General features: G+C 42.1%; 1 protein-coding gene across 2 annotated transcripts in view; it reads right to left on the minus strand.

Annotated features, from left to right (window-relative positions):
- Positions 1 to 14347, minus strand: part of GRTP1 (growth hormone regulated TBC protein 1) — a 39020-nt gene extending 24673 nt beyond the window's left edge. The window contains exons 1-3 of one of the 2 annotated variants that reach the window (XM_082305062.1): positions 14235 to 14347; positions 12179 to 12330; positions 5833 to 5991 (exon numbers count right to left, since the gene is read on the minus strand). In XM_082305062.1, coding sequence (XP_082161188.1) covers positions 5833 to 5991; positions 12179 to 12330; positions 14235 to 14272 — 349 coding nt within the window. In that variant the 5' untranslated portion in view covers positions 14273 to 14347. Of the gene's footprint in view, positions 1 to 5832; positions 5992 to 11330; positions 11390 to 12178; positions 12331 to 14234 lie in introns of those variants that run through there. The other variant, XM_082305063.1, reaches the window with a different exon arrangement.
- Between the last annotated feature and the right edge of the window lie 447 nt (positions 14348 to 14794).

A 14794-nucleotide genomic window follows, 5' to 3' on the forward strand; every position in this document is an offset into this window, starting at 1 on the left:
AAGTGGCATGAAATGAGCTGCACCTCTAGGAAAGCGTATTCTCATAACAAATCAGATGAACTTTCAATTGACTTATGTAAGTTCTACCAAACAGGCCCAAACAGCTTAAAAAGAGTCCTGTTCCTGCAGCTGGTGACTTCCACTTAAAATCACCGTTTTAAAGTTTTTTGTTTGTGTTTTTTTTTTTTTTTTTTTTTTTTTTAGTTTCTCCATGATGTGAACATGAGAAAAATTGTTTCTTCATTGGTACAAGGCCACTGAGAAGAGTGATTTTTTGACATCCAAGCAGCAGAGCACATCCCACATGCTTCAAGCTCAATCCTAAACCAAATAAGGACTAACCAATTACTGACATTTCAAAATATTCATTTCTTCCACACCAAACATGAATAGAAGGACTCACCTCTCCTTACAAAGGTCTAAAAATTAGACATGCAAGTTTGAGCTAGTCACCCAAAACTCCCTGTAGTTGTTGGAAAGAACAGGCAGAGGTAATTTTTGGCCTGCTTTACTCTATAAAGAGGGAACCCAAGGCCACAGACTTGTGCACCTGATTTTTAGAAGTTTAAGCTGGGGAGAAAAATCCTATTCAAAAGTAACTTCGAAGATTTTTAAAACCCAAGACTTATTAATAAAATACAAATAGTTGGTTTGATTATAGTTAACAACAAAAAAATCAGGTTAAATTTAAAAAAAACAAAATTCAATAATAGCACTACTGTACAGATACCTACATCCTAAGAGTTATCACTTCTTATCAGCCTTTTCCTGCATAAAGGAAGAAGTTTGTTACAGCTTTGACACAAAGTGGAGCTATAAGCAATCAAAGGAAGAAAGCTCCCCAAAATCACGAGTAGTGTAATGGAAGTCACAAGCATTAAGAAGTTATTGCACTAATCACTATTTCTTCCTTTTAAAGTGAACAAATCATTTACAGAAATGGGAGGGCAGGGAAATATTTCACTTCACCTCTCATGTGACTAAAAAGAAAACCACAAGGAAAAAGACAATTTTTAACAGGACTTGAGCAACAGCCAGTTACAGAATAAATTTGTTTTGTTTCTTCTTGGTAGGAAGTACAAAAAGTCCATCACATACAGAGCAGAGACCACTCAAACTGAACCCATCTTTAATTTCACAACCTGAGGAAGGCCTGCAGTTGAGAGAATCAGCTCCAACTTGCTTTCTGATTGATTTATCTCTGCGCAGCAGCCATGAGAAGACCATTGGCTTGTTTCTTCCCTTTCACAGGTCTGCAGTATTTCTACCTCTCATTCAGTAACACAAACATAGGCAGAAAGCCACATTAGCCTCAGTTTATAAAACAGACATCTATTTTGGTACCTGGAATCACAATTGTTGATGTTATTTCTGGAGCAAAGAGATTTAAATGTGCTGTCCAGAAAACTAATGCTTTTGTACCAGTCTTGTGATACTCATATTTAGGGTACTTCAGAAGTCAGGCACCTACAAGTCAACCTTCTTCATCTTACTACCTCATCCTTTCTGTTCTTAACTTCATATTCAGGGGCTTCCCATTCCCAGACGCAGCGCCTAGTAAATTACACAAGTATTTTTATAACTAACATCCTCCACTTACAGTCACTTCTTTGGTACTGCTACATCTGTAACTTGCATCTGCTCTGAATAGCTTCCAGGCAGATAATTTTTTTTTTCCTTAGTAAAGAGCAGAACAAAAATTCAGCTCAACTGCCAACTACAAGCATTCAAAAACTCCACTGCAAACCTCCAGAATAATGAGGTTAGGTCATCAATTACAACTTACAAGAATAATATACTTAAAGGGTATTTTAAATTTGTTATAACTAGATATTTAGGACTCATCTTCAAGATTTTCCCTGCAACATCTGGAACTAGAAATTGTTTTGGAGGTTTGGGGTTTCTTTGGTTTGTTTTTTTTAAGTTAAGGTCAAGTTTGCTATCAGCTAAACCCAGAGAAAATGAGCCTGACATTCCCCACTGCCAGCATCAAGTAACAGTTCAATAGCTTGCAGCGATCAAGAAAGCAAACGGGATTAGGATTTCCTACAAAAGAACAATAATGCCACTGTATAAATCTGAGAAGCACCCACATAAATTCCAGTCCTCTTCATCTCCAAAAGGTGGTATCAGAATTGGAGAAATTGCAGAAGAAAATGGCAACAAGGAAGATCACAGGCATGAAATAGCTACCATACGTAGTATAAAACAAGGTGGATTAGAGCTCCTTAGTTTGGAAGGAGATGCATATGAGCAAGACAGCACAAATCTGCAAAATCACAAGCAAGGTAAATAACATGAAAAAGGAGCAACCAGAGGTTTTTGTGATTTTTTCCCCATCCAATGTTATTAACTAGAAACATGCGGCATATGACTCAGGAACTCCCCAAACCACAGATAACTGGAGACTAGGAAAAACATTCTGAGGAAGTATCACTACACACTCCAGTTCTTCCTTTAGCTGTTCGGGTAGATGGAAGACCAGATGAGGTAGCCATTTGGATATGACCTGACATGACTTCTCTTACAGACAGCCAGAAGAGCTGACACTGCTGTTCCCCTTGTGCGGTTGAACGTCCTAAACTCACGTGAAAATTCCCAACCTTCACTAATAGTTTAACCCGATTCAGAGAAGCTTATTAGTGCTTTGATAGTAAAATATTCACTGTCTCCAGTGAAGTGGCAATGGCTATTGTTTGAATTACTTTTCTGAACCCATCGTAAACTAAACTAAGATCCTCCAACTACTATCCAATCCATGCAGTCAGATCCTTATGCCAGCAGTCACACAGTTCAGCACAGGCTCATGGGACTCACTGATAAATATCAGACCCTGGGTTTCACAGCACCTACAACTCCTCCTTGTGAAACGCAAGAGTGGAAACGTGGATATTAGCTGCATGTGCATGCAAGAGGACTTGCAGGCACAGACATACTTACTCTGAAATTCAACAGCTCGGCCTAAGGGGGGCTTACTGCAAAGAAGCTATGTCAACTTACACTCCAGCCTTTTTGCAACCAGCGTGTATCCTTTGCATTAGGACAGCCACATTTTATCCTGCCAACATCATTTGTCCTTCTAAAATTTACTATAATAGGGCATGAACAACAAAGCTCAGTAGGAATGCATGCCCTTCTAAATGTGTACGTAAACTAAGCCACGAAAACTTCCATCAAAATTTAGAGACCTGCATTCTTTAAGCTCTTATTTTTATGTTTAGAGTAAGAAGCCTGCTCTCTCCTACATTTCTTTAAAAAAAAAAAAAAAAAAAGGTATGTTCAAACAGCAAATATCATAGAAAACAAAACCAGCAATAAAGCCCATCAGTTAAGAATCAGCAAGTTAAAGGGCAAAAATGGTGAAAGGACAGTTTAGATTTATTTAGCTGAAAGACTTTTATTGCTGTTACTAATCAGATTTTTCTTTAAAGATTAGACCATTTCTCCACACAGTCTACCTGCACCTTTTAACCTGATTATATCCCATTAAAGACATTCTCATATTGAAAATAAGTTCCAAACATACATGAAAATTGTTTGGAGCTTCTGGGCATGTAAAGGAAACAGGACACATTGGCTCTTACACATGTTTTAAATTGAAGTAAAGTCTTTGGTTGGCCTTGTCCTCCTGCCCCTCCCCCTTAAACAAAAGAAAGCATGGTTGCTGTTCCCTTGTTTTTAAACTGCAGCATTGTTCTGGGCTATAACTTTACAGCTAGACTGCAGGACTAAATACAGCACAATTGCCTGAAAATTTTGGAAACTGCAGACATGAAAAGGGAACAGCAGCAAGATTCCACACCTTAGTTTAGTTTACTATTAAAAGCAACTACAGCTATGGGAAAACAACACAGGCAGAAACAAACTGAATGTCACTTAACAATTCACACTGAAACTGTCCTCAGCTAAAGTCCACTATAAAATGTGCACAGTCAACAGGAGCACTAAGTTTACTAAACACAAAGTTTCCATTCACCTTAAGTACTTTGCTCCTTCCATTCCTCATGTATTCACATTGTTTCTTCCTTTCTGAAGGGAGATCTATCACTCTGGAGTCCGAGGTCCTCTTTTTATTTTTTTTTTCTGCCAATAAAACCCTCCAACCCATCCTTTTTTATCCCTTCTCTCACTTGCTCCTTGTTAGTTTCCTCTTCTGCAGTTTTCCAATTGATGCAGTAGCTCTTCCAAAACTTTATTTGCTCCATAATTTACAAATAGATCTTTATCTTCTTCCACTATTTTTCCTCCCTCACAGAAATATTTGTATTTCATGGTATAACCTGTGTGAAAAGCCACCTACTGTCCTGATATGACCATTCATGTCATTGTCTAGTACTGGAAAATAAATTGCTTGCAACTCCCTCTTGCAGTAGTTGTACCCCAACTCAATACAGTTTGATCCTTTTCCAGGCCCTTACCAAGGCTGGCTTTGAAAAGTCATCTTAGTGGCTCCCTCTGTATTCATAGTTAGAGCTCTACTGTTTTTAGTTCTGAGCAGGATACAAGCCTGAAGATTTCTGGCTAGTCTTCACATTCATAGGAACAGGAAAGTTTATGCTCCAAAATGCCTCACTGAGGCGTGTAGTCCCAAAAGCCCACAGGGCTGCTGTTGCAGGGAGAGGCAGAGGAGAAACTCAGCATAAACCAAAAAGTGTTCAGATGGTTATCCAACTCAAATAAAAACTCATAAAGCCCCAACTTTAACTACCTGGCTTTTTCAAAGAGGAAAAAGATGGCAACTGCACCTGCCATTCTAACAAAACCACCTCAGCACTGTGCCTGTCCAGAGCACAGCCCAACCTCTTGACTAATTAATTGGGCAATTCAGCCAGTATCAGCTTCTCTACAAAAGCTCTGCTGCAGCAGGTTGAAAAGTTTCAGGACTAGTACCAGTTACATCAAACTTCTACTTGCTTGTCCTCCCCTACTGCCTCTTTTAAACACCCAGTGGGCCAGTCTAAGGTCTGGTTGCTCCAATACCCCATCACCAATATTGGCCACTGATCAACGTTCACAGAGAGTGCATATGAAACTGGATTAGTAGGGGAGGGATATTTGTCCTCCTACAAATTGTATTTGTCCTCCTCCTATTTGTCCTCTTCCTATTCCCTTCTTTCAAGGATTTACATTTAGTGTTTAGGATTTCATGCATCAGGTGGATTTCCCCACCCCTCAGTTTGTCAAATTCCTTTTTAAACCAGTTCATACTTCTGGCCTCAACAGCACCCTCCAGTAACAAGTGCCACAGTTCAGTGATATGCTCTTCTGAAGTTGCAGCATGGCAAATTTCATTCAGTGTCCTTGGCTCTTATCTTACAAGAAACAAATAACAATTGCTCCCCATTCACCCTCTCTACACCATTTATAATTCATATAGCGCTCTCAACAGCTTTTCTCAGCAGCTTTTTCCTCAAGCTGAAACCCTAGCATACTTCACCTGCCTCATACAGACACTGTACCGCATCTTCAACCATCCCCTGCTGCTCTTCCAGTGTCCTATCGGGACAGAAGTAAGGAGAAACAGACCCAAAGGCAGGTCTCATGGTACAAAGCTGTAACTCTTCAGTCACTTCAGAGATGACATAATGTTTTCTAGTTTGTTCTCTGTTCCTTCCCAAATAATTTCTAATCTTCCTTAATGCTTTTGACCACATGATGAACCTGGAAAGATCTGTGCTGTTAAAGAGCTTATGGCTAATTTAATTTACATGTTAATTCAGCACTTAAACCACTGCTACAGAAACGTAAGTTTTCCATGACATAACTTGATCTCTAACATTTAAGGACATAGGACGGATAAACACAGATAAACAGTGTCATCAAGACAATAACCTGTTCTGATTGCTTCAACCAGCTTGTCGTTCTTCTCTCCTTCAAGCAGTCTGTGGTAATATCCAGGGTTTTGTTCCATGTTGGTTTGGGCCCCACTCACAATCATCCAGATCAATGCACGATGTTCATTGGGGATGCCTTTCCTGATATATCTCTTCACTGCAAAACAAGAAGTTCCGTGTGGTTTGTTTTGTTTGTTTGTTTTTTTTAATAAATCCAGCTGTATTTTTCTTTTGGAAATGAGCAACAGAAAGTTGAGGAGTCATAGGAAGACTCTTGACTAGAGATTATTATGCTTTCTCTCCTACGCTACCATTTAGGATAAGCATTTCCTTCTCAGCTACACGGTATATTTTAGATTCACCCCTAAGTTCTTGCCACTCAGACTTTACACACAGATCTCCAGATCCAGGCTTTCCTCCCTCCTCTATTCCCCCATTAGGATTTTGAATCCTTTCCTCTTCTTCCCGCCTTTCCGGATGGAGATATGAACAGCCAAGTTTCCCCTTGATCTTTGTCCTTTTCCAGTCAGACAAGCACTGACTTTTTCTTTCCCTACATTACCAACGGCCTCTGACACAATCACCCTTTCTGTTTGCTTGGTTATGCTCTAGCATAAATGGCTATGCTAACATAACCCTAGGGTTTCAGCTTAGCACTAACATCACAGCAGAAACTCAGAAATATGAAATACGTGACTACTGTCTAAATGAGCCTCTGGAAGAACTGGAGATGTGAGTGAGCAGCAGATGATTTTTCCTAGAATAACTGGGGAAGTCTTTTCAAATCTAAAGGAGCTCTTATCTCCTGCATCATATTCATCACCAGGGTGTGCTCTGGGGGGGGTTTTAAGCAGATGATTCAGTGTTAATAACTAGGACGCAAGATTGCAGGAAGAAGCATCAGGCTAATGACAGCCAAAGCAGCTTCCTCCTGGGAATGGTATGAAAAATATTACTAAGGAGCCAATGCTGCTCATTGGCACCTAATCCTAAATCAGCATTACCCCTTCTGACCCAAAAAGACAGCCAAATGTTTGAGATCCTTCTGCTTTTTCCGGGGAGAAGAAACTAACAAAGGAACCAGACTCTTCTTACTAAATGAATGAGACTGTATCAGTTAGAGTATCAACTTCTCCTCCCTAAGTTCTACAGGACTCAAATGAGAGTGGGGATTTTTATTCCACCGCCACACACACAGACACGCACAAAATATCATCACCTAATTTGGTTTTATCCTATCACAAAGATCTGTAATTCAAGATAAACGCTGCCTGAATTAAAGGCCTTAAAAACAGCAGAGTGAAACAAGGTTTTACAACAACTTAGCCAGCCACCTTCTAAATACATTCCACCTAATTGCAGCTGCCTGTCCTTTAGGAGCCAAAGCTGCTTTCCCAGTGTCAACAGAGAGATCCGTGCATCTCTAATGGGCATTTCACCCATTTAAAATCTGGTACTTTCTCCCAAAGAAACACTCCTACCCTTAACATCTGCAATAAACACCTGGTCTTCAGGGTACAGTTTTTGTTTCGCTTTTTGATGAGGATTTATACTATGGGTTACAGTCTCTACTGTTCTAGCTGTAAAGTAACTTTAACTACAATATTCTTTTAGACAGACTGGAAATAATTTACTTGTTTCCATGGTTGTTTAATAATCCCCACTTCATCTTTTTTACAAGATTTTGAACTCTAATGCTCAAGAAATCCCACAGATGGACATAGCAAATGCAGGAATGAGTATGAGGAACCAGTCCCATTTAGGTCAACAAGAAGAGACATTCAGATGAGCCTGCAAATGTCTCTAGAAGCCAACTTACTGGCTAAATTACTGGGTTATCATATTCTAACATATAATTCTAATGGTATTTTTTTTCTGGAACAACTGTCAATTCTGAAAGCATAGCCAACATCCACATCCAACAATACACATTAAATTCAAGAAAAGCAGGGACAAGCCTTTGACACTGGCACAAGGGGAAAGCAGCCCTGCAGCACAGCATACACTCATTATTCCTCAGTGTCATCGTTCTCATGGTAATAAACAGCCAGAGGCTTGTATCACCCCAAGTGACTACCTACCCCAGCGCTCCCACTCCCTGAGGAATGGAAAAGTCCTTTACATGGTGCTTTTCTTCCTCACACCATTATCATACTTGCCAGGATCTGCAAACTGGCATAGAGGAGCAGCAATGCAGTTTTGAAAATAAGGACAGTTGCAATTTAATATGTTTTATATATACATATATTATTTATATATGTCATATTCTATACATAAAATTGTATTGTTTTATACAAACATGTATTTATTTTGGTTTTTTATAGGCCCTCTTCCACATTATCCTCAGGAACCAAAAAGCCCACAACAGTCCACGCCATACAATATCCTCCCACTGTAACATTTAAGAAGCTTTCACAGATGGAGCCGGATTGTGCATGTGCCTCCAATCACACATCTGACTCCAATTGTAAACCAAGGGCTTGATCTCCAAAGTAGCACTGCTGAATACCACGAAGCCCTGAGTATCCACACACAGAATCACTCCCAAGGCAACCATAGTGTACACAACACAGTCTAAGCTTTAAAACACATGTAGTAAAGAAATGTCTTCATGTGAAGTTTTTGCCTCTCTTCATTAATAAAATGTGAAACATCAATTTTTAAGCAAACAAAAGCAGCTGTAATAATCCTATTACCTCCGACACCCAGTGCCGGTTTCTGCAGTTGAGAGTCTCACTTTATTAATATGTTTTTCTTGTTACAAGAAAAAACAGGGTAGTAGTCTGGAAGTGCTGATAAATACCTAAAGTAACTTCAAGAGAAAAATACATTTTCCAATACTGTGCACTACTTATAGTTACAAGATTTAAAAATAAGTAAATCACTTTAAACCTGCCTGTCCTTGTTTAATGGTATAATATGAGAATTTTGGAGGTTTTTGCTTCTAGATAAAGTTGTATTCACCTTTTCCCCCCATTAACATTGTTTTGCTCTACACCATAGACTAAGTTTATGTAGGAAAACCCCATTTAAAAACAAAAATCTCATCTAAAATATTAGACAAGTGTGATTTTGAGAAGCATCTGCACTTTTCAGTTACTTTTTCAGTAACTAACAATTACTGTTGAATGCTGAGGAAACTAACTTGGACCCTAGAGGAAAATTCTACAAAAGATCTGAAAACAGCATACAACGAGGAATTGAAAGTTTTATTTTATGAATACATCACAGAAGAAACAAAGCAGATCTGTGCTGTAAATGTTCAAGTTACAGTCAAACACAAAAACTGACTTTCTAAGATGCTCATTCCTTCCTCCAACCCCTGGGCTGGAACAGAAGTGTTCCTGTTATAACCACCGTTTAGTACCATTACTTTCATCTTTCACTGTATTTTATCAGCCTCAAAGACTAGAAAGCACCTTCTGCTACTGGTCAGTTTTGACTAATCCACTTACAGCCAAATTCTTTTATGTAGCATGCTTTTCGTCAAAATTAAGCTACTTTGGGCAATTATGTCAGACAGTTTGTCGCCCACCTGTAAACGAGCCAGAACAGAAAGCTGTCTTTTGATCCCATAAAGATAGCAGCTGAATAGAGAAAGGCAAAAATTAAGAGGATCTCAGTAGTGGCAGAGAGAGAGGAGGCAAGTGACCGAACACTGACTGAAAATTCACATGTGCAGAGGAGACAGCGAGGATAACAAGGGCAGAGGGGAAAACAAAATACTAGAAAATAACAAAAAGGAAGAGACTGGAGAATAAGCAAATGGAACTGTCAGCCAAAATGCCCATGACCCGCCCCGCCAGAAGGCTGTAATCCAGAACAACAGGATACACTGCTTAATTACCGTTGTTAAAGTGTAGTCTAATTATTTTTCTTTACAGTAGAACAGAATTATATACATACATACCACCCTGGATGCAAGGTAAACACAGTAGCATGTGAACACGCCACATTTCCAAACTGGAAAATTAACACAAGTCATCACTTCTTCCTGTTCACCCGGACAGGAATTATGAGCTTCTCTATGTGTAAAGATAAACGGGTGTGGAGCTACTGAGATACCACACGTACAACGCCTCTCTCACATCTACTCACAGCAGGACACATTTTGACAAGGCCCCAGTAGAATTCGAAATAAGGATATGGGTTCGCAGATACAGCTATTGCGTTTGTGGGGGAAGCGGCAAATCAAATATTCTTCTCAGTCCTAGCTTATGGACGACTTGCAGCAGAGGGGAAATTAATCAAAACCAGCAGCTCCTGAGCAAAGCTTCAGAGCGATGAAGTCAGGTCCTGGAGGAGGGAAATTCAGTGCACCACCAGGCAGCCCTTCTGCTCTCTGACTGCCTGTAATGAAATCACTGCAGGATCATCTCGCAGGATAAAGCACACACCTAAACAACTGCTTACATAATTCTAAGTGCATATGCCAGAGACTTCAATCTTAATACTGATATAAGAAGGGAAGTATTTAAGAATCAGTAATTGTACAGGTTAACCTGTTGCTCTCCTCTTCTGAGGTATCAGTTGAGGATAATGAGGAAAGCAGTAACAACTTCGAATTTACACTCAGACTACATTTCCACAACATTATTTATTTCAGTCACTCTTCTTAGAATTACATATATACGTATGAGAATGCATAGTCTACAAACCCAACTATCTTTAGCAAAAGTTAGTAACGTCAAAGATGATGCACCAGCTCACAAGGGCTTGCTACAGTCAAGAGCTATTGCCTGTGTCCACTCAGTGGCTTTATGGTACCCTATTTTTCACAAACGATTAAAACCACATTAATGGTTACTGCCGCTACGTGGCTAGTGGGGCAGCATGACCATCGGTACTGAAGCCTGGTGGACAAGTTGAGAGATTTGGTCAAAGTCTTGGCTCCGAAATAAGACCAAAGGCATTTACGCTGTTTGTATCATAGTAGCATTCTGTGTCTACAATGCTGGAACAGGGAACACCAGGGAACAGAAATGTAACAAACTCACAGAAATTGCTAAAAGCTGCCACTGTCACAATTCACATACTTTAAGAGAAGGAGGAGATGAATCAAAACCTGAGATTATTTTTCCACAACAACTAGAAGTTCTGCAGAATCTCAAAATCCTCACTAATTCAAAACACCGCACAGTTATCACTATATTCAAACTTGACACACTAAACAAAGGCTTCTTTACATTTGGAAGAAAAAGAAGAGAGTAGAAATAGCTACTTTCTGGTTAGCAGCATATGATCTAGCAGCTATAGCTCAAACCTACATTTTCTGGGATTCCTCAGCCTCAAAACAGACATCCGTACACTAAATACACTGTTGTACTTAAAATGTCTCACTAGTTATCATCCCATTCTTGGTGCCAAGAAAAAAAACGACCCCAAAACAACAAACCCACCAGAATTAGCAGTCAAAGTCTGCACCTGAAGCACAGCTCTAAATATTCAGCTATGTTACAGTCAGTGCCTGACTAAGTTTTGCTTAGTTTTACTTACTTTAACATACTTACAGAGAACTCTGCCCAACTCCAACAGACTCCAAGAGAAACCAAGCTGAATAGCATCATTAAGAGCAAAGAGGAAAACGTAGATGCTTATATGAAAAAATAACACAGAGAAAGACTGGGAAGAAAACCCCCCACCCTTCAGTTTCACAGGGTTCCCTGCCACCTTCTGACTCCCTCCATTTATTTCTCCCTGTCTCTCTTGCAAGACAAAACATTACTAGAGGTTTTCTTGCTTTTTGAAGCAGCCATTAACAGTTCCATCAGCATTTTATCCAATGTTGCATTAGCTCCAGCATTAATTTTACTTTCTTCACTTTGCAAGGCATTTAGCATCAGTTCTCAGTACACACCTTTTTAGCTGTAAGGTGAATGTTATTTTACAAAAGGAGGATGAGGAGAGCTAGAAAATCTCAGCAATCTAAAAAACTGTCAAAGAGTCAGCAACCGAGAGCCCTAACATGCTGATCCCTGGGGTTCAAGACAGTGTCTTCTACATAATCTCATGTCTTTCTAAAGAGAGCACAGAGCAGAGTGCAATACAACAAAGAGCTGTAAAACAGCATCTTGAAGTGCCAGTGGCCATAATCTCTGGGTTACTGAAGTAATAAGATATTATAGAGTATGCCAAAGAAGGATTACTCCTCTACAAGCTTTAAATCAAATCAACGATCCCCCTAACAACAGCATACTTGCTCATTTATTATTACTGTTTATACTACTGTTTTTCATTTGAAGACAAAAATAGTATCTAACATTCAAAAATGCAAACCAGTTTAATACGATTTATGTTGGTTCCAACACAATGCACTTTAACATATAAACAGACACACAGCTCACCTTTTAAACTCTTCTGTATGCTCTTATTCCCCTTTAGGAGCTTGGACCATTTTATTGCTCTTCTAGTGAGTACCACTAGGTATCTGGAAAAGAATGCTTCATAGGATGCATAATCAAAGTCGTCTGGCCTTTCAAACCCATATGGATCAACCCTACAAAATAAAAAAGAATTCTTGTACAAATGTTTCCACATACCTACAGTGGAAAAAAAAAAATATGCAAGTATGCTTTAAATAACTTCCAGTTGCTATTTCTAAAAGCAGCTCAAAACTCCCTCCTCCCAACAAAAACCTACTTCACACAAACTGTTACACTCCATTTAGCATATCGAAGCTGTTTAAGTATATGAATTTAAACAGGCACTGTTCAGTCAGTTTTACAGATTTCACTACTTTTGGAAGTAAGGAGTTTTTAGAGCAAAGAATCCGTTGTGTGCAAAATTGACCCCAATTACGACCACACAGAAGTCTGGGAGGTATTTGTCATACAAACAGTTGAAAAGTACGAAGGTATGGCACAACAGCTCAAATATGGCCTGAACTCACTTTCCACACAGTTCTGCACAGAAAAATGACAACAAAAAGAACAAGTTACAGAAATTATTTTTACAAGGGCTTATTTCTGAAATTATCTTCATGAAAGTATACGGTTTGGGGAAAAAACACAAATCCTTGTGTCAACCTTCTTCATATGCAGTATCAAAAATGCTTATTTTATTATCTTTAACAATTTTTCAATGTTACATCACATTATCTCGCACAGCACAGCACTGATGGAGTTTCAGAACTGCAAGTCTGATTCTGTTCTAGCTTGATATATCAAGTCACCTTGCTAAACTAGACTTACGGCAACTTCCCAGGACGCTTTATACCTGCTGATTATCACTCAAGCCCAGAGCACTCATAGGCTTCATAGAAGTTGAACAGGCAGAGGGGTCTGTCCACGCAGAAAAGTTTGCAAGACAGACGTCGAGGCTTAACTTCCAAAAACACTGCCCATTTCATTCATGGAGGAGTTTGCCCATGGAGCGGCACGGGCACAGCCTTGGGTAAACTCCAGCTCACGGGATCATCACGGGTAGTAAAGCATGAATCAGAAGAGGAACATTTTAATATTCAGACCTCAAACTGCTATTACCTAATGGGCAGTTAGAAGAGTCACCTTTGCATTCATGTACTCCTGAAATTCGACACAAAAACACACAGGTGTAAAAAACACCGAAATCCCTGATACAGGTTTCTCTGAAGACACAGAACGTTGAGAACGCTCAAGACAATCCTAACACCTCCACGAAAACACATATTTATGACTGCGACCGTCCGGGCAGCAAGTACAGATTAATTTCATGCTCAACTCCGTTCCTGAGGTAGAAAGGGAAAATAAAGAGTCAGGAAGCACGGTTTTAAGGAAGTCACCTTCCCTAACCTGCCTGGAGGCGGTGAAGGTTATCGTTACTCCCAGGTGCCCCTACGTTAACAGCCGCAGCGCCCGCCGGGCCGGGCCGGGCCGGGCCGGGGCTCTCCCCCGGGGGGCGAGGCCTCTCCCCGCGGAGCCCCTCCGCCGTTTCCCGCCGCCCCCGGCCGCTGCCTGCGGCCGCCCCCTCAGAACCCCAAGCGCTCGGGGAGGAACATTTCCCTCTCCCCGGCTTCACCGGCTCCAAATTCACCCTCCGCCACGGCTCCTCTCTGCCCCAGCCCTTCGCGTTTCTCGGCGAGATACCAGCAGGGGGAAAGGCTATCGTAAGGGACTACCACAAAACCCCAAACTCCCCGCAAGGCGCTGCCAGCACCGCTGCCAGCACCGCTCCCGGCTCGCTCCCTCACTCCCTCAGAGCGCTGCAGGTTCGCAGGGAAGTTGTGAAAGCCGTATTTATAAACGGCCCTCCCCCGCCCCGGGAGAGCCCCGGCGGGAGCGGGCAGGCGGCCGCGGTCGGTGCCGGCAGGGGGGCGGGCACGCCGGACCCTCCGGGGGCCGCTGCCAGGCACCCGCCTCAGAGCGGCGGCCGCCACACGGGCCCGGGGCGGGGGAAGCGAAGCGCCGCCGCCAGCAGCCCTACCTGTACGCCCAGTCCCGCCCGTCCTCTCGCCTCTCCATCGGCCGTCCGCGCTCGGCCTCCCCCCGGCGGGGAGCGCGGCGCCTCAGCCGCGGGCTGCGCTCTGCTCAGGCCGAGCAGCGCCGCGGCCGCGGCCCCATACGGTGCCGTTCCCAAGTTCAACTCTCCTGCCGCCCTCCGAGGGGCGGGGGCGGCCGCCGGGTCCCGCCTCCCCTGCCAGGGGCCGGGCGCCGGGCAGGGCAGCTCCGCGCCCGCGGGGCCCGGTGCCGGCGGGGCGGCCGCCCCCCAGCGCCGCGGCTGCGCCGGGCCTGCGCGGCCCCGCTCCGCTCCGCGCCCCGGGCGGGGGGGCCAACAGCTGTGGGTCGGTTCTGATCCTGCCGTAGATTTGTGCGTTTCGCACATCTCTGTCACATCTTGGAAGAAATTCAAACCTTTTAGTGGGAGGGAAATGTCTCGCTAACGTAGGGTGAGAGTGGCTTCAGGTATGGCCCTTCAAACCGAAGGGATTTCCCCGTAACCAGCGAGAAGAGGTGGTTGTATTAGTATTTAAGTTCACTTGGTTG

This window comes from Platalea leucorodia (assembly GCF_965183815.1).
Source record: "Platalea leucorodia genome assembly, chromosome: 2".
NCBI lineage: Eukaryota > Metazoa > Chordata > Aves > Pelecaniformes > Threskiornithidae > Platalea > Platalea leucorodia.